General features: G+C 33.6%; 1 protein-coding gene and 1 long non-coding RNA gene across 30 annotated transcripts in view; one reads left to right on the top strand and one right to left on the bottom strand.

The window, feature by feature from the left end:
• Nucleotides 1–26584, bottom strand: part of LOC125676767 (rap1 GTPase-activating protein 1-like) — an 84965-nt gene that overhangs the window by 16144 nt on the left and 42237 nt on the right. For 14 of the 29 annotated variants that reach the window (XM_056164174.1, XM_048914592.2, XM_056164144.1 and 11 more), the window contains one exon: nucleotides 15561–15593. In XM_056164174.1, coding sequence (XP_056020149.1) covers nucleotides 15561–15593 — 33 coding nt within the window. Of the gene's footprint in view, nucleotides 1–634; nucleotides 13054–15560; nucleotides 15594–17913; nucleotides 17973–20238; nucleotides 20322–22602; nucleotides 22899–23473; nucleotides 23752–26584 lie in introns of those variants that run through there. The other 15 variants (XM_048914658.2, XM_056164264.1, XM_048914665.2 and 12 more) reach the window with 12 other exon arrangements.
• Nucleotides 20416–22252, top strand: LOC130054439 (uncharacterized). Its single transcript, XR_008802756.1, has 2 exons — nucleotides 20416–20461; nucleotides 21735–22252. It is a non-coding gene; the product is annotated as an uncharacterized LOC130054439 (long non-coding RNA).

Raw genomic sequence — 26584 nt, 5'->3', positions numbered from 1 at the left:
GATTTCAAAATAAAGAAAAAGTCCTCAAGGTCTTAGGAGAACATATTCCCGAAATATTGTAACAAATCAGATTCCCACCAAATGACAGCGGTAAACATGGGACATAAGGACTAAAACATTAAGTCTATCAGATTACACTAGTCAGTGGAATTCGTAACGGAACAGTCCATTAATCCCCATGCAGTGACATTTACTGTGACCAGATTGATATAACTGACCAGTAAAACTACGGATGGACAACTAATGGGCAATAAACTTACTGATCAATACCTGAACTATAATGGATCTAGGTCGGACTGTACAGATAACCATGACGATATATTCTAAGCTTTTCCACTCTTCGTAAAGAAAACTGAGCAGAAACAAGTCTGCTTACAAAGATTGCTTACAAATTATTTTATCATTGTGTTATTAAAACAAAAAAGATTGGTTCTGATTACAGAAAACTTGAATTTTTCTTTCAACTTTTATCAGTATCACTCGAGTCTGACTTCTTTAAAAGAATGATCATCTTTTTATGTTTAATACCATTACATATATGCTTTTCCATAAGTTTTTAAATAAAATGCTTGAAAGTGAATTGACAGCTGAAACAATTAAATACAAGAGCTTTATGATTTGTAAATTGACTTACTTAACTTTGGTTGTATGGACTGCATACTGATTCCGACTGATGAAATTTTTCCAGATGTTCATTAATTTAGACATACGTACAGTGCCATACCCAACATCTTTATTCCACGAATTACTCATTTTGCAATGAATTGAACAGAAAAAACTCTCACTATTTTAGAATCTGTTGAAATCTTTTGATGCATTGAGTCACTGACACCAGATACAAAATGACACAATTTTCAGTACGAGTTTCTTTTTTGTCACGGGGTACAAATTAACAGAGCCAACTCATTCTTTAATTATATCCCTGAACTCTGAATTGGCCAAAATTTAAATTCCAATATTGTAATGATCCATTTCTCTAGACTATACTGCCTTGGACACGAAAGAAGGAACTGAAATTGCCCTCACCTAGCTGTGGTATAATTGCCTGTTGTCATATCTATTTAAAAATGACTCATCCCAATTAATTAAGAGACGAATTTATGAATGAACGTGAGGTTTTAGTGACTTTGCCTATGCTAATTAGGAGCGGAAATTGTTATTTTTACTGCAGTGTACCAAAGGCGATAAGGATATTAGATTTATTATGTTGGAGACTGACATTATTTTGAGGAAACACTGATAGCAAAACAAATACTTATTGATTTACTGGATTAAGTGGTTCAATAACAGTAGCATAAATCATATAATTGCACCAACAACTGAGATGTCAGCTTGGGACATAAATTTTACTAAATAATTTTTTTCTTACCTTAGCCACGTTACAAATAGTGTAAGCTTTGTAACAAAATCAGATTCATAAGTCCTCCGTGACAAGACGCCAGTCAATATAATGATATACAGGACTTATTAACTAAACAAATGTAAGATGTTCAGCACTCTGTCTGTACTCTGCTTAATTCCAATAAACTTAATGAGAAATCGGCTAATAAATCAAGCTGATATTAATGAAATGCGTTAATATGCAGCATTCTGAGACCCTGCGCTGCCTTCTATTGAGTCTGGATGATCGGAATTTTATATAAATTGTTTCCTTCCTTTGCCCCGAGGAAGAGCAATACACTTCTGTATGGGAAACATTTCCTCTGTAGTACAGCCGGATAACATCTCCTTCCCCTGCATGCATGAGAAATATGACACTAGGTCAGAATTTGACACTGTGCAAAATAAAACTTAAAGGTGACTGACCATTAATTTAACCAATGTCAATGACCTCAGTGTTGCCAGGGGCTACCACATGTTATAGCGCAACTTCCAAAATTTATCTGTCACAAAATTTTATAACACATTAACATTACTTTTCGCCATCACCATACCAAGATTTTTATGCATCAATTCAAACAATTACAAATACATTATTTTGATTATCAACCAGTGCTAATCACTACTCCTTAATACTGCAACAAAATTTTCATCTCCTACCTTTTCTCGATTTTAAAAGATGTCATCAAACTATCCTAATCACTTCAAATCTAATAAAAAATGTCCTCCAAACTTTTATCTTCTAAAAGCAAGGAAATATTGACACATTTCTCAAGTTTCAGACCCACTATTTAAACAGTCACAGCCTGTGACAATGTTTAATAACTTGTACAAATATATTTCTTTATCAGAACAACCCGGTCATTACACCAGTAGACTGATATTTAACTGTCTCACTAAATAATAAGACATCTTAAACAACAACTGCTCTGACATTTGAAGTTTATAGACGTGAAAATGTCAGGTGCTTTGATACTGTTTTCAGATGTCATTAGACACCGGGGCACTAATTTGACAAATAGATGATAAGAATGAACTAAACAATAATCTGTCATTGATTAAAAAGCTCGATTTTATACATTATACAAGATTTAATTACTTATCAGAAAGCATAGTCTCATCAATTTCAGATCCAAGGCCAAATTGATCATCTATCTATTTAACTTTTAAGCTCTATATAACATAGACTCAATTCTTTCACAGTTGCTTCTGTATACTGCTGTGATATTTCCACTTTTTCTGTAGCATGAACTTGTAATTAACTCCCTAGTCTTTAAATATGTGCAGATTACATGATATACAGCAAGCATCCCAGCATGATGCTGATGTGCAATTCTTATTGTTAAATACTCTCTCTCTTTCTCTCTCTCTCTCACACACACACACACACACACACACAGTTTAAGCCCTTAATCTAGGAGCTTCAAAACACCAATTTTACCACCAACAATTGTTCCTGATCATCAGGTTAAAAAAAATCTGCATTTACTTACAAACGATCTTTGATGAATGTTTGCAAATTCTCGGAATGCTGTTTACTCCTGCGAATAAAATGGTCCAAAATATCCATTCTTGCAAACAAATGGAGAAAAACACACCTGTCACACAGAGAAATTCACTGAAAGTAAGCTGTCACTCAAAAGTTCAATTAAAAAAATCAATTATAGTTATATTTATCAGTGGAGGCTACATCTCCCTTTGAAAGTACAAAAACTTCGAAAAAACACACATTTGACACTTTTCTGCATTCCTGTTCCCCTTCAGAGGGTGCACTGAAATGTCCGAGGCGCTGACGGATGAGGCATCATGTCAAACATCCGTCACTATTTCCCCCTCCTATAACTGATTATAGTTTTATGCTAGCTCTTGAGAGCCTTGTATTAGTAGTGTACTAAATATCATCAGCTGAAATTCTCACACAAGAGTACTAGGCTAATTTCCCAAATCTACAGGATCATCTCAAAACCCATTAAAATCTTTGACTATTTTCATAAAATGTTATGATATACAACAATGTATTTATTTCACATTGGAGATTTAGGAAGATGTTTGGTTGCATGAATACTTAAAACATGAAATAGAAAATCAAACTTACTAATGTTCACATGATTTTTAAAACAAATTTAATTCTAAAACTCCTCCGAAATAAAAATATATATCTATTTTATAATGCTAAATATTTTTGTCTGAAAAGGGAACATAAATTTGAGTTTTTTATGATTCCCCAAAATCACAATTCAGAAAAATTTTATGATTATTTTTTTCAATGTCACCAGCTCATGTCATTTTTCTTTTTGAGATGTACCCTCACCCTCGACCATTATATGATTTGGTGACTATACAGCATTAAACCAGCTATGTAAATAAATACTTCAGGGATCCCACCTTTATATTGAAAACACTCATACTTTATCAACACAATAATAGATGTTCAATACCACCATGTCAAACGACCTTATTTACATCCCTCTCAGGGTCACAAGTACCTATAGTACTACTGATTACACTAATAGAGCATAATAACACTAACTATATATAATAATGACTATTTGCAACTTAGAATAGGGGGGTTGTTTTATGTGTTACTTTCATGGATCATTGTCAATTGACCAAAAAAAAACCTGTCACACTTTACTAAACAGTTAACAAACTTAAGGCAAATATTCTGCCCATGATTTAATATCACACTATAAGCTGCCTTACAGTTCACTAAAAATAAATGCATGTCCTGCCTACATTCTGAATATACGTATCTTTTTATAAATGAGTAATATTTAGCCTTTGGTCAGTATCTGTTTTATATGATGTAATAAATTGACATTTAGTGCATGAAATAATCAAATCAGCTAATCTAAAAATCAGTATTTTTGAGAGAAAAAATGCAAAAAATGTGGCACTCTCTCCACAGAAATAACAAAACCTGGTAATGCAAACCTATAACTTTTTCCAATTAGTGTAATCTTTCCTTAATTCCAGAATTATATAATGCTTCTTATCTAAATTCCCACTAAATACAAAATTGATCAAAAGTCATTTGACAATCTTGCCTATAACTGGTGGGTTTGAATCTCAATGGAAACATTCCCACTCTTTCTTTAAAAATTATGGTGCACAAACTAATTTTCGTTGTGTTTCATTTAAGAAATCAATTTTGAAAATACATAAGGGCATGAACTGCAATGCTTTATGCCGGCATACTTCATGAAGAGTGTTAGTGCTTTATGAAAAATACGTTGACATTATGAAGCGGTGCTTTTTTTCTTTTTATTTGAACATATTTTATTGTATAGATATACAAGGGTATATTAGTTACAAGTTCTAGCAACTTAGAAAACCTCTCATTGCTGTTCATACATATTTTCAAAACTCACATTTTTTAACATTTTACTTTTTTTTCTGTCAGAATATTCAAATAGTCATACTATATTTATCAAGATTCATACACACATTGTTCACATTGATGAGGAAATGGCTATCATTTCAATTAGTAATGATATTGGAGGTAAAAACACTGGAAATGTATAAATATTATGGTATGGAGATTCAAAAAAAAATTTTACTGACAAATTAATGTCTCCTTGAGCTACAGGTACATCTTTTTTGCAAGACAACTCCACTAAAATTTACATTTTCTATTTGAACAATTAATTTTTCTAAGATTAAGAATCATTTAAGTGTACTCATAATTCTCCACATATTTGACCATGAAACATCAGATCTATAGCTCTTACTGCAAACAAGTCCAAATTTTAAGCCAAAATTTACATCTTACCGTACATGCTAATCCACAAAGATTTGCTTAAAATTTGACTAGAGTAAAGGGGTATTAAGTTCCTTATGATTCACAAAAGCAATGTTCTCCTCTTTTAATTAAAGACTGGTTTTGTTAGCCACCTGCACCACACCACTAGCTAGCCTTGCATACCTCAGCACCACACCACTAGCTAGCCTTGCATACCTCAGCACCAGACAATCCTGAAGCTCCACATACACACACTTTCTTGATGTAGAACTTTTTAGTACATGAGCAGTACAGCTGGTTTCCCAATATCTTAATTTCCTTAGCTATAACTTGTTACCTCAATAAACTTTTTCCCTACTTCAATTCATTTTTCCCCTTCTTTCCACAAATGCTAACCAAAAAAAATCAATGTCATTTTCTAGATGGAAGTTTTCTGAGTGCTATTCTGAGAGTTTTCCTTGATAAATACCAAGATGATTGCCGTACCCATCTGTCACCTGATTCCAGACTCCATATCCTGTGCAAATTGTCACGTGATAACAAAACAGAAAGTCTATGATAACAAGTGGAGAGCACGGACAAACTAATATTGTCATTTTCAAGTGGAAAATCAGATTTTTATATTGTCCGGGGAATGGCCGACACTTGCGAGTGGTTAGGTACTCGTGGAACTCAATGAAGCTAGGAGAAAGCTAATTAGAAATATAAACTAATACGTCCTCCGACATGCAACAAATGGGACTTCATCTCCTGTACTGAACACAACAGATACACAGTGTCATTAGATAGAAAATGGATGTTGGGGTAAATATCGAAAAGCTTACAAACGAACATTCAACATCAGGAAGGGACTGTAGCACCACTAGAACTGTTTAAAGACATACCAGCTACTACATATAAAAGTCTAGTCCAACAGGAATATCCATGACCTTTAAATTCTGGAAAATGACTTGCACGAATAATTTTGGCATCCTTTCATACATGTACATGGTCCGGGGCTCTAACAAAAATTTTCCACCTTTTAAATGTGTGTGGTGTCTTTTTTTAATAGGATTGGCTGAACTAGCCTGGAGGATATACACAAGCACTTAGAGATGTATGAGCTCATTGCAAAAAGCCCAGTCAAATATTTTGACTTAAACATAATAAATATGACACAACACTTTTAAAGACTTAATATGAACAGGTGACAATGCTCTGTCAAACCTCAGAAAGCAAAAGCCATGTTTTTATTAGTTAACAGGGAAAACATTACACCTCACTTATCATCATATCTGCACAGGATGTTCTGATACCTTAAGGCTCGATCTATATAGAAGTTGAACTGCAATAATTTAAGCATAACACCATCCCCCTATCTCTGTATTGACAAAACTTTATCCCTTGTTGTTCAGTGTGCAAATATTGCCGATTTTGTCCATTACTCAGGTATAATATGCTATCAATTAAAGTTATGTGTCCCTTAATGAGAATAAACTCATAAATTGCCATAGTCATAAAGGAACAGATTATATGGTGTCACATTTCAATTTAAAAGAAGGAAGATTTGTAAATTGTCACTAACAATAGGAGGCTTTATTATATTCCAGCAGTAAAACCTTGCCCTAGTCATCTTCCTTGTATCGTACCTAGCCTAAATGGTATCTCGATCTTAATATCAATGTGTTCCTTACAAACTTCTTCAGCCATCACTGAGATAAAATAGAAATGCTAAATCTCTACTCACAAACAATGCCACCAGTTCTGAGATCCTGTCATTAATACTGAGATAAGATACAAATCAGAGTGGCTCAATACTCATATGTACTACTACCAAATAAAATGGGTATTTTTTGTTGATTTAATTGATCCCATTCTGCATTTCCATTTCTGCAGTTGCAATTCCTTTATACACCCATATCCTTTCGATGGCCAGATATTTTGAAAGGGGGGGGGGGGAGTTTACACACACACAAAAAATAGAAACTGCATGTACGTTTTAGCACATACACTATAACTGATGTCTCCCCTACCATTTTCCAATTTAAGTTTTTTAACATTTCATTCAATGGTATCATCTTTGAAGTGGAAAATTAATAAACTTACAAACATACCAAATATCAAAAACCTAAGTCAAAAGACAAAAAAAGTTATGGTCTGTACACAAAAAACCACCAAAAAACTTTATTATTTGACCTTTACTTAAAGGGTCAAAGGTCATCAAAAAATGGCACGTGACACACTGTCTTATAATGGTATACCCACATACCAAATATCGAAGGCCTATACATGCCTAAAGACCAGCCCAGACAAATTTTGTATGAGAAGGGGATCAGAAGAATCCACACTAAAACAATATGTACCCCTGATTCAGACATGCAGGAATTTTTACATTTCTTTTTACCCTGATGCCTGGAATCTCTAGATCATACAATTAAAGCACTGATAAAATTAAAACATGTACCAGTAAATTAGTCAGGATCAACACTCGGAGAAAACATGTCTCTCCTTCCTGAAAACCAATTAATAAACGTAAATTAAGAATTATTTGGCTCATATAATAACACTAGACATGTTGTTAATTACATTATGTATATACTCTCCTTGTCGAATCAATGGTAAGCTATAGGCCTCAGAATTCTCTCAAGCAAGGTCTATACATATAAAACTATGTAAAACTAACTTCTGAGGCCATTCTGTTATGGTACCATCACAACCCAGCAATTTTGGATTTGTCTCCCCTAAGGGCAAAAGCTTCCACATCTGACTGGCCAGCCACTGACGACTATCAGAGTTCATGATCTCTACCACACTTTCATTTCCATCAATTAATCTACAGGTGAGGTGGAAAATCTTGCCCCATCTTCCCACTTAATAGTTCATAAATGGTCTGGTAAGTAGTGTTCAAAGAATAAAATATACAAGGGCTATTTGGACATACGCATTGTTCAAAGCACACTGTTTAAGCGCACATATTAAAACAATTCTTAATGCAGGCCTGTTAGTGATACTGTGATGACTAATATTATATTGACATATGAAGTAATGGATGATTTCTCAACAAGAAAAATTTAGTTTAAAAAAAGTTTAACATGTCATGGGAAAGTAAAGTTCGTAAACTGATAGTTATATGGCTTTTCTCCATTCAACCATCATCTAAAAATAAAAGTAGATGGTGTGGTGTGGCAAAGAAGTCATAGTTTAAGACATGAGCTCTTATACTCCCTCCAGCTCTCACTCACAGGGAGATTACATTACAGTGTGTTTACCAAACTGCATGTTACACATCCATTAAAACACTTCAGGTCCTCCATTCTTCCTGTAAGATTTTACTCCACGTGTAAAACAATGTAATGGCATTTATCATCAGTTATGTCCAAACATACGAAGTGTACACAAAATAGACTTTAAGCTGACTATGAAGCATAATTAGACTGAAAGACTTTGTGCAGTTTTAGACATCTGAGACTTGCAATATGTAATTTAGTGTGCAGGTAAGCTGATCAGATACCCTGCTTCTGTCTACAGGACAATAAAGCCTGATCACTGTACCACACTCTAGTAAATTTAAAATATATTTGAGTAATTAAATACATTTGCATGACCAATCCTTTTAGACAAATTTATCTGTTTTTAAAAACTTGTTTTTACTGTATACCTACCTCGGTCTTTTTCTGGCTTTTCCAGACCAACACAACATTTCAAAATTTTGACATTATAATCCAACAAATAATCCACAATATTTCAACTTCCACCTCAGTTTGAACCAGAAATATTTATCACACTACACAGCTGGTGGACTCATGACCAGGGGCCCATCGAACCTCTTCGGTCACGCATACTATAATCAAACGGCAGAATATTTCAAAATCATAAAATTTCAAAAAGTCTGTTCATTCACTGAAAAATAGTTTCACATTAGCGTTTGAAATTGTCACAATTATTCCTAATATCTATATACGAATAAAAAACTTCAATTTATATTCTTCCCAATTAAAAATCCATGTCTGAATCATAAATCCGACTGAAACATGATGTTGATAATAGTGACCGTCCTCTGACTGGTGCAGGATTTTAATTTTGTGATTTTAAACTCTGTCAAACTTTTGTATGATTTTTTGGGACATAAAATCAATATGAGTCATAAAATAAATGGAAATCTTAAAAAAATCAATGAATGAAGTGGGTTTGAGGGGACGCGTTCTCCAGACAGGACTGATAGAGTGTTACTCAGCAGTTCTACAGGTGTAACCCCCTCTCACCTGAGAACCCGTATTATTCATCTTCATTCATCACTTATTACATACTTATGTTTCTTCAGGTATTAGTGTTTGCCTTGACAGTGATACATATTAATCATTATATGAGTGGCAATCACCTGACATATATCATCTCCCGAGTTATTTTGAACTATTTCAGAAATGACAATTACAATTTTTCAATTTTTTATAATATTTCAGTTTTAAAAGACCAAAAAGAAAACAGAAAAGAAGACAAAATTAACAATATAGATTAGTCTGATTATTATGATCAATCCACCTTTGACAAATGTCAAATTTAAAGAGAACAATTTACCTTATGTTTCTGTTGTACCGTGACCTTCACTTGTATACATGATCAGATTTACTTTGGTTTTCGTTCTTCCAGAAGTATCTTAAAAATTCACCACAAAAAACCTACAAGTTAGGGCTGAATATCAGAATCTGCAATGACATTTCTAGACATTGCCATTTATCTCCTTTCCAATCCAATTTTCAACCAAAACCTCACAGGAGAGTGCTAAGATGATCAAGGCTTTCACTTGTTTCCGTACGAATTCCAACATGCAGAAATCAGGATAAATATTTTTCCAATTTCCTGTGGTTTATTCCTTTCCCATGAAAAATCAATAAATCAAATTTGTCTCAGCTGATCACTTTCTTTCTGTTGGTAAAATTTGTAAGGGAATACTGATATAAATGAAAGATCACCCCAAAATATTTCAATTCTAGTTCAGAACTATACGTGTACTAGAAAGTTGAAGCACATCACATAGACACCAATATTTGATAATAACTAAATCATCATACAGATCATTAAAATCTTACATAAATTGTGACATTTAGTGAGAGAACACAGATTTACAGGGTTAATTCCTAAAATACTGACCACTGATGACAATTCATCATTAAGCTGTGACAGGCTGGGGACAGGACATCACAAATCCAGCACGATCAGGGAATACACAGGGAATTCATCAAAATAGTGCACAAAATGTGGACCATATACGTAATAGGCCTGAAGTAACACAACCAAGAGTATCCCACGAGAATTCAGAAAACATGAACGATGACATTAGTGATAATGCAACTGTTTAAAGTAAAAACATGTGAATGATGACATTAAGTTATAATGCAACTGTTTAAAAAAGTAAAATCCCATTCCCTTTTTAAAAAATTTGGATAAAAGGTTGGTGCATGAGAAACTCCATAAAAAAATACCTAATTACTTTTTTAAAAATAATAAATCTAAGTGAATATTGTACTACTGAATATGAAATATTCATATTCAAAGCTTGGAAAATACACAATGTCAATTTCAGAGTTGATTGATATTATAAATCACATAGACATGCAGATATAATGGCATGTCTTAACACAGTTAAAACTGTTTAAAAAGGAAAGCTCTATGGATAAAAAATTTGCAAACCTCTTTGCAATGGATTTATATGTCAATAAGATGTTGAAACAATTTTAAACATCACACTGCATACAACAAAATTATATAATCATACCATAAAACCTTGGATTTCTAATATAACAAAAGTACCACAAACGATACAACATACGCCTGTTAGACCTTCAGTGCAGTATCTGTATCCATGATGAGAAAAAGTACAGAAAACTATTTGACCTACTTTTAACCCAAAAGTAGGTCATGGTGCACCAATCCAGCTGAAATGCAAACTGAACTTATATTCCTCTGAGGAAGCTTGTGACTAAATCTCTGGGCAATATTTGTATCCATAATGAAAACAAGGTTTTTCTATTATGTGACACTATGACCTTGACCTTGAGAAACAATAGGCATTCCTCCGCTTAGCATAAGGTGTATGTGTACTAAGTTTGACAGTCCTAGACCCAATAATTTGGCTTTTATCCTGCCTACAAGGTTTTCATACTAAGTGATACTATGACCTTGACATTTGACATCTGACCTTGAAGAACAAAAAGCATCCTCAACTTGGCATGAGGAGTATGTATACCAAGTTTTGACGGTTCTAGCCCCAATAGTTCAGTCTGTATTCTGCTTAAAAGGTTTTCCTATTAACTATACTATGACTTTGACCTTGACCTTGAGAAACAATAGGCATCTTCCTTTATCATAGTGATCAAATGTACCACATTGTAAGATCCTAAAGCTTACGGTTTGATCTGTATCCTGCCTACAAAGTTTTCCTATTAAGTGATACTACAACCTTGACCTTTGACCTTTAAGAACAAAAGATGTCCTCTACTTGGCAGAAGGAGTATGTGTACCAATTTTGACAGTCCTAGCCTCGATAGTGAAATGTACCAAGTTGTAAGATCCCAGAGCTTACAGTTTGATCTGTTAATAATCCTGCCTAATATGTGTTACTACAAAGTGATACTATGACCTTGACCTTGAGAAACACTAGGCATCTTTCTCTCATCATGATGATTAAATGTACCAAGTTTTAAGATCCTGTCCGGGCTTACAATTTGGTCTGTATCCTGCCTACATGGTTTTCCTACTAAGTGATGCTACGACTTTGACCTTTGACCTCTCACCTTGAAAAACAATAGGCATTTTTGTCTGATCACTGTGATCAAATATACCAAGTTGTAAGATCCTGGAGCTTACAGTTCATTTTTTATTTTGCCTACAAGGTCCGGACAGATGAACGGAGAGATGGACAGACGGACAGACAGACAAATGACGCCATACCATAATAATGTGAGGTCTTTGACAGGCATATTAAAAAATGTTCAAAATTGATTTGATTTCAAATTCTATTTTGAAAAAACATCCTCACACATGTGCACAGTCAGGCAAATTTAGAGGTGGTGATCTCCCTTGATAAACATCAGTATCCCTGCATGTAGTTTATTTTAATCATAAATGGGAGAAACATTATTCAAGTAAATCTAAAACCGAGTTTCCCATGGTTTGTACTACTCATACATTATAGATCCTTCCACTTACACCTAAGATCAACCCATTTGGACAATCCCGGCTGTATCTAGTGTAAAGTACTTAATACTACAAAGTGCTATCAGTCTGTTTCAAATATTGTCTTATACCAATCCTCCCAACTAAACCCTTTAACTAAATTCTATTTCCTTGAAAAACGATAAAAATCAATCATAAATTTGAAATGTATGAAGGTCCGTAAGGAAGTCTTAATACATGAATTCTGCATTATGATGCAAATTTGATTTACTACGACATGTAATAATCCATTACACATACATTAAGAGAGATTGATGTGACAATAATACCCCAATCATTATACATGTCACAGAACCAGAGCAGGACAGAATTCAACGTCAAATCACAAAAACAAATATATCTCAGTTCTCATCGGTACACGTGACAAATTATGTGGCCATACCATGCTGACATTGCCTCCGTACCTGAAATCAGAAAACACACACTAGGGAGTCTAATGACATCTCTATACCTCTCCAACAATGAGCTGCATCATCAGAACCGTCAACCTCAGTTGTACATCATCTAATACCATCAGATCTCCCCATTAGGCTGATTACAGATAATCTAGCCATCAAATGAATATCTTTAAATCTCTATTAACTTCATCATGTTGAGGAAAAATCTGTATAATCTTACATAGGGCCATAAATTAAACCCTCCTCAAAAGAAAATTATAAACCACAAGTTCTAAGCATCTAGCCATGAACTCTGAGGTCATGACTGGATGAGATCTGTGGCTGCTAAGTCTGTGGATACTACTACCACGTGGCAGATTCATACAGCCCCACCAGCACCACCTGTGATTGGGAATGCCTCATAGAAGTTAATTAGAGCAATCTGGGATCTATCCCACAGAATGTGTGTACTGATCTCGCCTTACAACACAGAAAAATATAATGTTCAGGCTCATCGACACTCAATCCCCTTCATGTACAGCAATAAACTGTCTTTGTTTGCAGTTTTTATGTGATAAATTTCTTTTTTTCAGGAGTCACACACTAATTTCAAAGAAAACATAAAAGTACAGCACTCAAAAACAGATAGCAATGCGATTTCAAGAACCATGTTGTACACTTCATTAATGAACCAAAAAAGAAGGCCTGTGAGCATGATATTAAAGGAATATATCAGGTTTGATACGTTGTTTCTGCTTACTATTGACTGACTATCTAACCAATATCCCTTTGACACTAGCAGGAATGAAGACTATCACTTTAAAGTTGGGACAGATTAATGACCTCTACTGCACAAGGTCAAATTTTCTAATACTCTCTCTGTGCTCCTATAATCAAGAAAAAATAACTGCCAATATCTTGGAGTCATAGAAGGGAAGGAAACAGCAGTAGTGACAAAATGGAATATGAGACCTGCAGACATTCATTAGCAGACCCAAATCTATACATATTCAAACGCACTTATCTTCAGTTTATTTGAATCTTACCAGCATGAAAACATCTCCAAATATAGACTTTAAGCATTATTCTATTATATAATACAGATAAAACATACATCACTTTATGTAATAAAGTTGCTTACATGGAAATATTAATTCAAACATCTTGTGTACAAAGTTTGACTTAATTCACATGCACACACAAACACACAGAGTGACATATATATACATGTATATATATATATATATATATATATATATATATATATATATATATATAAATATAAAAACACACAATGTAATGGCCTGAGGGAGTGCTTGCATTAGCATTTTAATTAGAATTTTAATTTTGTGTGAGTGTATATATATATATATATATATATATATATATATATATATATATATATAAGTCCAAATAGAAAGAGTTGATATCACACAGTCAAAATAATTCAATTAAAAAAGCAGGAAAATATACAGTTCCAAAATATATTTAAATCACTAGCACTTTCTGGATTTTAACATCCATCCTCAGGTGAATACAAATTAATAAATATATTTTGGAACTGTATATTTTCCTGCTTTTTTTATTGAATTATATATATATATATATATATATATATATATATATATAAAATTATATAGGTAAAAACTAAAAAAGATACACGAGTAAAGCTTTACCTAAGTAAAAGTAATTATTATCTATATCTATATATATATATATATATATATAGAATAAAATTTGTGTGTGTATCATATACCTAGTGGTTTATCAGCCCTTCACTAATACATGTGATTTGGACTAATTTAAGACAGCAGCAGGAACCTGTATATAGAGCTGTATTGTCCTGAGGGCTCAGAGATATTCATGAATTGTCCTGTTACTATGAGGCTGCCTTGCCCTCAAATCGATTGTTATATCCAGTTGAGAAAAAATTCATTTCAATATTCTATAATAAAGCATTCTTAAACACTGCTAAACATTTCATGCAAAGTCGTTTTTTTTTATTCCTGAAAATGGATTAGAATTTCTCAAACAATTTCTTGTTCTTGAGCCAAGGGAAGTGACCCTGTTGACAAATTGTGTATTCTGAGTATAAAACACACAATTCAAAATATACCAGAAACTGCACATAAAACACACTATTAAAATAATACCATTAACTGCAGCAATCAAGAAATGATCAAGATAACAGCCAGGGATTGCATCTGGTGCAAGTGGCCATAGAAATGAAAAATTGGAGGCATATAAGAAACCATTTATTTTTTAAGTCTGTTATCACAGTTAATGAAAAATAATGAAATAAAGTACTGCTTATATATATTCATAAAACAATTAGAAATGACTGGTCAGAAGAAATGTATGAAATTCTAACAAAAAGCTCAACCCAACATTAGGCGCGACTATAAAAATAAAAAAATAAAAAATACTTTGAAGGACAGTCTCAGCAGCTTTTCAAGACATCTTTCATAGAAATATGTTATGAATTAACAACACAACATAATTGATTACATCTTTTTCCACATGTTAAAGAAAAGTGGTCATTTCCAAAAGCAAAAAACATTATATTGCAAGAATTGAAGAACAGAAAGTATATGTTCTGTTATTTTTTATTTTTATTTTTTTTTTTATTTTAGCAACTCCAGTGGTGCTATCAATCAAATGCATTGTACAATGTATTTTGATTAGTGTTTTAGGTATATAACATAAACAACATCACAGTGATACCACAAATTTGGGCCAATACCTGAGGACAGGATGAAAACAACAGTGTTGTTCTAAATGTAACAGACAGACAGACAGAGTGGACACTATACCTGTAAACTGCTAAAGATAGAAATCTTAGTACTTACTTGTAACTCTTTAGACTCAGGGCTGTGTCACATCTGAAAGTAAAATGAATAATTTGACATAGGCGACAAGTAATAAAATACTCCTTCAGCAAGCTTTCTGATGAATAATTCACATTTATTTCAACTTCCACAATGATTCCCAGCTTCCAAATTACTACATATATAATGGCTGCTCATAGCAAGAGCCCAATCAATCACAAATAAAATGTTCACATTGTAAAATCTATAAAAAAAAAATTGACTCTGTAATATTGCACTGACACAGCTAGCCCCCTTTATAAGCTAGTGGTGTGGTTGCATGTTACAGTACAGACAGAACAGATTGGACAGGGCAGGATATACTGTACAAAACAGAGAAAATTTCAAATATTACTGTAGGAGACCCAATTTCTTTAGACTTTAATATCATAGGCCAAACACTCGGATAGTTTCCAACATGGCTTTTGGTGATATGGATGAAGATGCTCTGTATACAGTCTCATTTGTCTGGCACTGCCATGAAGTGAAGATATAATAAAACTCTAAATGCCTTGTCTGATGAGCAAATCTAGGAAGATGGTTTCTCCACAATTTCCCTAGAGACTTTGCAGAACCTATACACATAAACCCAAACCAAAATAATACATCCCGAGGTGAATCTTCTGTATCTGAAAATAGGAAATGTACTTTGGCAATCATGCAATGGCATTAAATGATTTGTCACATCACCGATGTCCTTTGGAAACCCCATTAGATTAATTAAGAACACTTTTTACTTCTGGTTTCAGAAAAAAGCAACAGTGAAAATATTAACACTTACAAATGTAGAAGTCTTCAAGTTATTTAACTAAATTGTCAACTATTTAACTAGACATGAAAATAACACTGTTAGAAACATTTAAATTATTGCAACAGCAATGATACACTGAAAATAGTATTCATCTTATCGCAGGAAGAACTATAGCTGCAGTAAAAATCACACTGTTGGAAGCACTCAAATCCGGTTTACTGTAACAACAACCAGAAACTAAAAATAACGCTGTTCAAGCATTTAATACTTTACATTTACAGTGAAAATAGTAGGCTACTGCAAGCCATAACAAGCCACAGTAAAATTAACAGAGGCATGAAAGTTATTCTGGCAAAAACTATAGCCACAGTAAAAATAACAGAGGCATTAAAGTTATTCTGGCAACAACTAGCCACAATAAAAATAACAGAGGCATTAAAGTTATTCTGGCAACAACTATAGCCACAATAAAAATAACAGAGGCATTTAAAGTTATTCTGGCAAAAAACTAGCCACAGAGGCATTAAAGTTATTCTAGCAACATCTAGCCACAGGTCCTCTGGAGAATAGGGTTAGAGTAGGTCTCCATACTCCTTGCTTGTCTAATGAGATATAAAAACTGAGACACCCCCCCCCCCATATCACAGCAAGTGTGGCATGATAAAGATCAAAGGCCATAAGCTTCGAACATAGGCCTAAATTTTGCAGCCATTCACCAGCAATGGTGATATGTCTCCATATGCGTGAAAGATTCTCGAGAGGGACGTTAAACAATACACAATTAATCAATTAATAACAGAGGCATTAAAGTTATTTTAATAGCAACAACTATCCACAGTAAATAAAGTTATTCTTATAGCAACAACTATCCACAGTAAATAAAGTTATTCTTATAGCAACAACTATCCACAGTAAATAAAGTTATTCTTATAGCAACAACTAACCACAGTAAATAAAGTTATTCTTATAGCAACAACTATCCACAGTAAATAAAGTTATTCTTATAGCAACAACTAACCACAGTAAATAAAGTTATTCTTATAGCAACAACTAACCACAGTAAATAAAGTTATTCTTATAGCAACAACTAACCACAGTAAATAAAGTTATTCTAGCAACAACTAACCACAGTAAATAAAGTTATTCTAGCAACAACTAACCACAGTAAATAGTTATTCTTATAGCAACAACTAACCACAGTAAATAAAGTTATTCTTATAGCAACAACTATCCACAGTAAATAAAGTTATTCTTATATAGCAACAACTAACCACAGTAAATAAAGTTATTCTTATAGCAACAACTAACCACAGTAAATAAAGTTATTTTAGCAACAACTAACCACAGTAAATAAAGTTATTCTAGCAACAACTATCCACAGTAAATAAAGTTATTCTAGCAACAACTTTAGCAGTCACTCTAATGCATCAATAAACATGCAAGTTATTTTCAATTTCAAACTGAAAAGTTTCAAACAAACACAGGAAATCCTGGGAAGACATAGCTATAGAAAGTAAACAAGCCTCTAGTTGTCACAAGGTCTGTGACTGTCACCAGCAATCATTTTGTTTGCAGTATACTTACACAGTCTTGGTGTGCTGAAGACAGCTTACTGTGACTAATGTCATAAGTATTCCATGTGATTGTAACACACTTGGTATGACAGCTATAACTGCAGTTGACTGAAACAGTCTGTTTGTGACAAGTTCTGGTTCATATGCTGATTATAATCAACTGGTTATGCCTGTTTGCCTATCACAAGAGTATCAGAGCCATTTTCTTTCAAAATTGTATAATATTGTGTGATGTAGCGCATGAATTATTTGGTTTTTAAGTCAGTATGATTCTTTTAGAGCGATGTTGAGCATTTCTTCATCACCATGGTTCCATGTATGAAAAGCTAACGGGGTCGAAATTCTATCCTGGTAACTGTGTATTTTTAACTACGCAATGCACCATATGAATTCATGCAATGTAAAATGTAACCCTACTAAATTTCATGAAATAACAAATAAGTATCTATTATTAGTGCAATGTCACCCCAGTTGGAATGACTTCAAATGCTGTTATACACAATGCATTATCTGCGCGTTCAATGATAATAAGAAATGCATATTTGAAACTTAAGGTTATTAACAATCATCATCATCCATTTTGATTATCCAGGCCAAATTAATCCTTTTGCAAGGGTGAGGCTTGGCTGTCCTGACGAGGTCGAAGTTTGTTTTTCCATACTTGGCGATCCAGTCTCGTTTTACTAACTCATCCCATATGTCAGCTTTGGTCTACCTGGAGCTCGATATCCAGTGACATTCAATGTATGAACCTGTGATATCCAACCTGTACTTTATTCTCAACATCCAACATCACCTACATTCTTATCAATATTAAGATTCAGCAATTACAAATCAAGGGGAGATTTTAAAAATAATGGCAATTACTCAAAATTATATATCTAATTATATATTATCTATCAGTTCAGGTATGCAGCATCATTTTTGTAAGAGGGGGGCTGAGTCAAAAGAAAAGTAAACCTAAAAGGTACTTAAATTTGCTAAACTTCAAAATCGTAAATTGGGAGGGGGAGGAGGGAGCCGGGCACCAAGCCCCCCCCCCCCCCCCCCCCTTTATCATAATACAATTCAATTAACAATTTTTATGGAGTATATGTATATAACATAAATAATGTAGATCAATTCATCAAAATATCATGCTTAATGTTCTAAAAAAGAACATTATAAAAAAGTTATTTTTTTCAAATCAGAAATTTGATCTCACTGTTTTTTATGCCGGTTCAGGTTTCAATTGGATATGTCCGGTTAGAAATGCAACAGAACATACAAAGTTATTTTAAAAGTAGCAAGTGATTGAGCCTCAAATATCTTAAACTTACAAGTGTCGAGGAAGTTAAGAGAAAAACAGTTCAAAATGCTGATGAAAGATATAAATTCAAATGTAACAGTCCTAGCCTGCATGACTCCCTGAGACTGGCTTGTAGAAAATGTCTGGCTAGTGAAAAATTTTGGATCAATAGATTGCTTGGATTTTAAAAAATCTATGATAGAGTTTTTCTACATTTGAGTCTGATTTGTATTTGAATCATTACAATGCGTTTAAAATATCTGCGTTTTAAATTCACCCTAATGATTTATGCCTTCAATTTCATGTTTAATTTACAATTAAGCTCAAAATCTTTTTTTGTAATGACATTGATCTTTAGTAAATCTGTCAAATTAACTCACGTGACTGAGTATATGGCTTGTGTTTCAGAAAAGTTTTCATGAAGACTATAATCTTGATATCAATTATAAATTGAATATCGCTACATCGCTAAATAAATTAATGAATATGATCACAAAATACATACATCCATCCCCGATTAACACTTCATTTGATATCAAATTGAGATGAATAAATCTGTTATTTTTCCTTTATCTTCTACCTTTTGTATAAAAATATGGACGTCACCCAAGTCTGTCTAGGAAAAAAAAAATGCTAGATATATAGCACTAGCCTGTAAGGAGCATTATCAAAATTGATTGGGCAAGGTTTAAAAAATGCATTGTTTACTCACAATTAGATTGCAGCATGTGTATTAAAAATACCACGGTAACCAGTTTTATGATTTTAAACAGCAAAATGTGGGAGAATTGGAAACTTATCATTAGCAAAATCAACCTGTCTGTATTTTTCTAACACTTTATTTATTGATAATATTTTTTATAATATTGAAGTATTCATACTTTAAGTTCCCCGATTCTTGACACTTTATCACTATACTCGATCCTCCAGTAGTATTTTTTTAACTTAATTATTACAGTTCTACATGTAATTTGTGCACCACACCTTCAAGTACGAAATATTAATAATGACCGGCCATCATTGGAATGAGTTAACTTTGATGCCTACCTGTCCAACTGCTCTTTGTTAATATGACTTCATCCCACGTAACAGTTAATTACTTCACTTCATGCAGTCTTGACTTTCATTGAGAGCAGGCAGTTTTTATCATTACTCTGTGTAACACTTGATAATTTGAATATGTAGACATTTTGTTTTTAATCTCAGTCTAAGTCTAGGTTAAGTGTAGACACTAGCACTTTGCCAATGGGTGTTGACAGTGTCGAGTGTTGTGAGTTTTTAGTGCTTTAATATATATGCATGTATATATATAAATTATTGTTGATATTAATCATAAGGATGGGGTCAAGGGGGTGTCCTGGGACAGTATATGTTAAGTGCTGATGTAGTATATCTCAGACCTGCAACACATAGGAAATAGTCATGCAAGTGTTATATATGCTTCAATCATGAATCTAGCTCAAGCCTCGAGGAACTCCGAAAGGTTATAGTTCATTTCTGATACATCAGTCGCCTCCTGTTGTCATACTGAGGCACTTACAGCTTACAAATGTTGAATTTTCGTTGAACAAATGATGAATTGACGTGTTAGATGCAGCACATTTTTTGAGTTACGTAAACGTTGATTACAAACCTGGAGGATTTTATTTCAAAAGTTATCAGAACAAATGATGAATTTACTTATAACTCAAAACAAGTCTTTCTTTTATAGAACAAATTACACATTGGCATAAAAGTTTTGAATACGCATTTCTATTAAACATTGAACGGATAATGTATTGTGTAACAACATTTACAGTCATTCCAACCCATTGAATTAAGTAACACTGCACTAATAATAATGCAATTGTCAAGTTATATTTTAACATTTGTCATATACATTTACAATGAACAAATGGTGCATTGCGTAGTTACAAATACAGTTACAGGGATGAGAATTTTGACCCTGTTAGCTTTCCATACCCATGACCTTGAAATACAGAGGTCATGAAGATTCTTTGTGACGTTTCATTGTCAATTAGCCCACATGACAGATGTTGATGCCTGTCTGTCCAACCTTTACCTATAGTGCACAAACAATCCTCCCTCCCAGAGAATACTGAAATCTGCATATTTTACAGTCAGCTAATATACACAGCATGAATTCTCTTCAGTGAATTTGATATTTGCATTCATTGGTTGTTTAATCTGCCAATTACTAGAATATGACTGCAATTCATCAAAAGCATAAGTGAGCTTTGAGTTGGATATTTTTCTCTTAGTGTATTTTTTTGGTGAGATATATGCCATATCCTCCTGAAAATTGAAGGATCCAATTGATACCATTCATTACTCATGTGAAATGTATCTTACAATTTGTTCCTTCAAAGAAAACAGTACAAAAAATGCCAGCTAGAAATGATGGAGGAATTAAAACATACAGGCAATGCATATGCAGTGTTTTCTGAATTGATCCATTGTATGTGAAAGCGAGATAAAATTTATATAAAGTTAGCCTGGTTCATCATATACATTAGTTCCTCTGTAATTTCTCTCTTTAACAGGACAGGCGGGCTTCTGATCTGCTGTACCAAACACTGTCATTCCATGTCACAATGCCAGTAATTGTCCCATGTACATATCTTACTCACAGGGATTGTATCACTGTTAGCCCTGAGTCTGATTTGCTGACCCTCAATCTTGACCAGAGGCCCATAACCCATCAATCATTCTGATCACCTATTGATGGCAGTGTATGAACACACTTGTGCTGAGGGAATGAGGAATACAAATGTACACTTTCCATCTTATGATGTGGTACAGAGCCTAACATTTGAATGTTGTAATAATCCAATTCTAAACATATTCATTAATTCAATATTGCAGAAAATTCTGATTATCCAATTTATGTAAGGGAAAAAGCTGATAAATTTATTAATTGTTATGCTTAAATTTTATTTTTTTCTCCTTCCTGAATGGAAATTTTAAAAAAAATCAACCTTGTTAAACTGAATTTGCATCTATATAATGTTGAATGAAAAAAAAATGTTGCTTCTGGGTTAATAAAAAATATTAGAGTGTTTATCTTCACAGCTAACATTTTACACCCCGGTGAGTACCGTATGCATTATGCATGTGGTCCAAATCCTTTAACACAATGTACTAATGGTACATATACATGGTCCAATCTAAGAGCAGCAATATATGCATAAAAAGCTATAATCTTAAAATGTTATGTCATTTAATGATATACCAATATCCACGCGGCAGAACATAAAAAAGGAATAATAATGAAATTGTAAATGATATGTGCATGTACAAAATGAAAATTTGAGCCCTTCATAATTTGAATTTTGACAAAAGATTACACATTGCACAACACCAAAAAATGTTAACATGTAAATCAGTATATAGAGTTTCACTGATACTTACTCTGCAAGATATACAATATCACTAATCATTATACTGCTGGTCAATAATTCCTCAACAAATCCTGCAACTTCAGAATCCTTCTTTATAAAACGGAAAAGCTGGGAACTGTTGATTCCCCAATATATATCCTTCACAGCCTATTGATTCAGGTTCTGGCCACAGACATAACTAACATGATACCGACAGTTCACAAACTAGTAGTGGTATTATACAAAATCAGATGATTTAACGAGCAAAATAAATGTTTCCCTCTTGAATCAAAAGTGCTTGCAATTGGCCTCGGAACTGACAGACAGACCTGCTATTGAAAAAAAATTAAAGTAAACAAGATTTCTCTACAGGATTAAATCTAACACCATAAGGAAACTGCTGGTTAAATAATCTAAATCAAAATGACTTCCCTGATGTGAGTGGGTATTATCAAACCTATATAGCAGAATACTGATGTATTTCTCAGACTTAATTCTGCCAGTGCACATACAGGCAAACAGGCCTAAATCCTACATACATATCTAAAATGAATTGCCAAATTACACACAAATCCAAGATAAATACAATCTAGCAGTAAAATCTGAGTTTAGTACTCTCAATAGCTTGATTTTAACTCTGATAAATGAAATTTTGGTCATAGATGCATATTATTGTTTATGTTGGAAAATGTGCAAAATCTTTCATTTGTGTCAAAATTTTTTATAAATTACAATAGGGTACAAGTTTCATTGACATGCCCTAGATCCTTGATGTATCTCCCTCAGATATGCCATGGTAGTGTAGGCAGTGTTATAACTGTGTCACAGTCATTACTTTGGTGTACTACATGTAATACCAGTTCACACTACACAGTGCTAAGCACTATACAGGACAGACTTACTTGGACTGCTTCCACTGTTTAAGCATCTTCTGCCACAGATAAGCCATTGATATAGAGATTCATCTACATCATCACAACAAACATCTCCTACATCATCAACACGAAACCATCACATTTATCATCAAACATCCTTACAACAATTCTCAGTCTCACTCCACTCCCCAGATGGAGGATATGTACTCCTCTCAGAGAGTCCTCCCCATCAATATATGTAAGAAAAAAACCCACACCGGCCAAAAGTTACAAGACACTGAGTTATCACAGGAACCACACTCATGAAGCCAATATGGGAAGATGAAATACGTTGCTATCAATCTACTTCCTCTGTTTAATTACATCAGAATTACCACATTAAAATGCTGGTAGGGGAAGCATTAGTAGGTCTCACATTGGCCATGTAATTCATCAGTTAACAGGACCACATGTTGCAGTAAAACAAGGAGCTATATATTGGCAATTTGACTGTGCTCCAAAAAACGAGAGAAACCTCTACAAGACACAATCAACTTCACCACAAAACCTCCGACAATTTCACCTGTTTTCAATCCGATTGACATCAGGATTGTGTCAACTTAAGTCCCCACCAATCCAATCTGATCAAGCGATTTAGCTTACACAAATCATCACTGATATACACATATATATATATACATAGGTATGTAAGGTGCACCTTTCAAATATTTGTGTGAGAGAACTCTCCAATAATGTGGGATTAACTCTCAAGTGTAGTGCCTGTGTAATCCCCACTTTGCCTCACTAATCCCAACAGTGCCTAATTCTAAAAGATAAGCATATTTTTCTTTATCATTATAAACTAATGGATATCATCCACTTAATCTTTGTATGATTAAAATCAGCACAATAACGATTGAAATCTTTTCATTCCATGGTATTTATTTATTATACAAATGTTGCAGGAAAGATAACTCCTGCAACATTCAACAAGTGATTTTGATCCCATTCATTAAATTCAAGGTCCATCTGACTGATAGTATGTTTATATTTAGAAACCTACACCTTCATTGCACCAAGTGCTATTAGTTTGGTTTACATAAAAATTATAAGCTGCATACATTAATCTTGCCGACATTTTTCTGCAGCGTGTGTGTGTCAGACTTGTGCGTAACCTTCTTCAGACTGATAAGTAACACAGCGATTATCATCAGACTGCAATGTAGCATGTTCGCTGTACAGACTGGAATGTAACACAGCGATTATCATAATAGAGAAAAGAGTACCAATTCATTTCTCATAGACCTCAATACAAACCTTTGGCCCTCTCACTAATTCACTATAGTGATTTTAGACAATAGCCCACCAACATTTGAAAGTTCACTTCAAATATTTGCTAACACAAAACTACCAAAAATATATAGGGTCCTAATGAGAGGTGAAGATAACAGTGATCAATCTCATAACTCCTATAAGCAATACAAAATAGATAGTTGGACACACCAGAGGTGGGATCAAGTGTCAAGGAGGAGTAAGCATCCCCTGTCGACCGGTCACACCCGTCGTGAGCCCTATATCCTGATCAGGTAAACAGAATTATCCATAGTCAAAATCAGTGTGCCAAGAATGGCCTAACAATTGGTATGAAACACGTCAGACAGCATATGACCCAATGATAGGTTGAATTGACGACCTAGATCGTTATAACGACCATAGAATTTGTGAAATGCTGACTTCAATAGTGACTTTTGAAACCCCGGCCTGTACCATCAACTTGTTTGTCAGTAGCTTGCCTCAATTTAAAAACTGACCATAAGCAGAGCAAGCTCTTGCATATCGAATCAGTTGAGAGATATAAACACCACATGTAGGTGATAATGGAGTATTGCTACTTTAAATATTTTTCAAAATAGATCCAGTATATAACCCTCTATCATCAGCAAAAAACATGTAAGCTTATTCTGTTTCGGAAACTGTCATGATGACTCTTGGTGACCTAATTAATAAAGTTCTTGTTTATGCAGATGATGCAGGATTATACCTCCTTGGTCTCGAAATGTTGTTTGAAATATAAAACATCGAAGGTTATCCTGCAACTTACACAAAAAAGCTATCTTTATTTCTAAAATAATTTCACTCTTGATTTAGGCCAATCACCTATACCAGGTAAGCATTTACACCTGCTCAATCTTGGAACAAACAGCCTCTAGGGATTTAGTACTTTCATTCCATCAGACTACTGCAGCATGTTCGCTGTTCAGAGTGGAATAGCTTGCAGTCATTACACCATGTCATTGATAGTTTTTACTGGATTTAATTTATGTTAATTTTGAAATGATTATATAATTCATTGAAGAAAAGGATATCATTCAGCTGACAGTAAATTCAATCTGAATAAAACACAAACAATTAATGTGTTTCCGACATATCGCACATCTGATTATCAAAGAAAATGTACATTACAATTATATTCACCACAGAAATAATATACCCTTGGAATTATCTCATTCTTTGTTTTTAGGGTTGTCCCATAGAACTGTTAAATATCATGTCCAAACTAGTGCAAAAATAAATTAATGCAGATTGTTCAAATTTTTACCCATAAATTAATTCTCACATGTTGAATATCCCATTAATTAAACAAGAAAAACATTGGTGCTGAGTATGAGTGAACAGTGCACATGGACAATAAAGTCAAATGGTCAGTACTTCCAAGAGGGTGACAGTCATTTACCGGTAGTAATCACAAGTATGTTCAATGCATTTCTGACTCTCTGATACTGGTCATTTTAATCCTTTTATGTATTAATATTTAATTCATATGCATGCTTACAAATGGTAGATCTAATTAATATACATGCATTATTGATTTGGGCTATGTATTCAAGATTTTATAATAGACACCAATTCCACAACCAGTATTCATGTAAAATGCAGATGACCAGCATTTCATAATTGACTCTGCAGGTCAAAATGGTCAAGGTCTTTAAACATCGATACAGTTTTCCAAGTTGATATATTGTACCCAACAAATAGGCTCGTGGAAATCTCCAATTACCAAAAATTTGTTTTTTGTCTGGTTTTGGGGACTCCTGGATTATATGGTAATTTTTTCATAGAATGAATATTGTCTGACTAATATCAGATGTCTATCAGGCA

Source organism: Ostrea edulis, chromosome 1 (genome assembly GCF_947568905.1).
Source record: "Ostrea edulis chromosome 1, xbOstEdul1.1, whole genome shotgun sequence".
Classification (NCBI taxonomy): domain Eukaryota; kingdom Metazoa; phylum Mollusca; class Bivalvia; order Ostreida; family Ostreidae; genus Ostrea; species Ostrea edulis.
The sequence above is the reverse complement of the archived record's forward strand: the minus strand, read 5'-3'. Positions and strand labels throughout refer to the sequence as shown.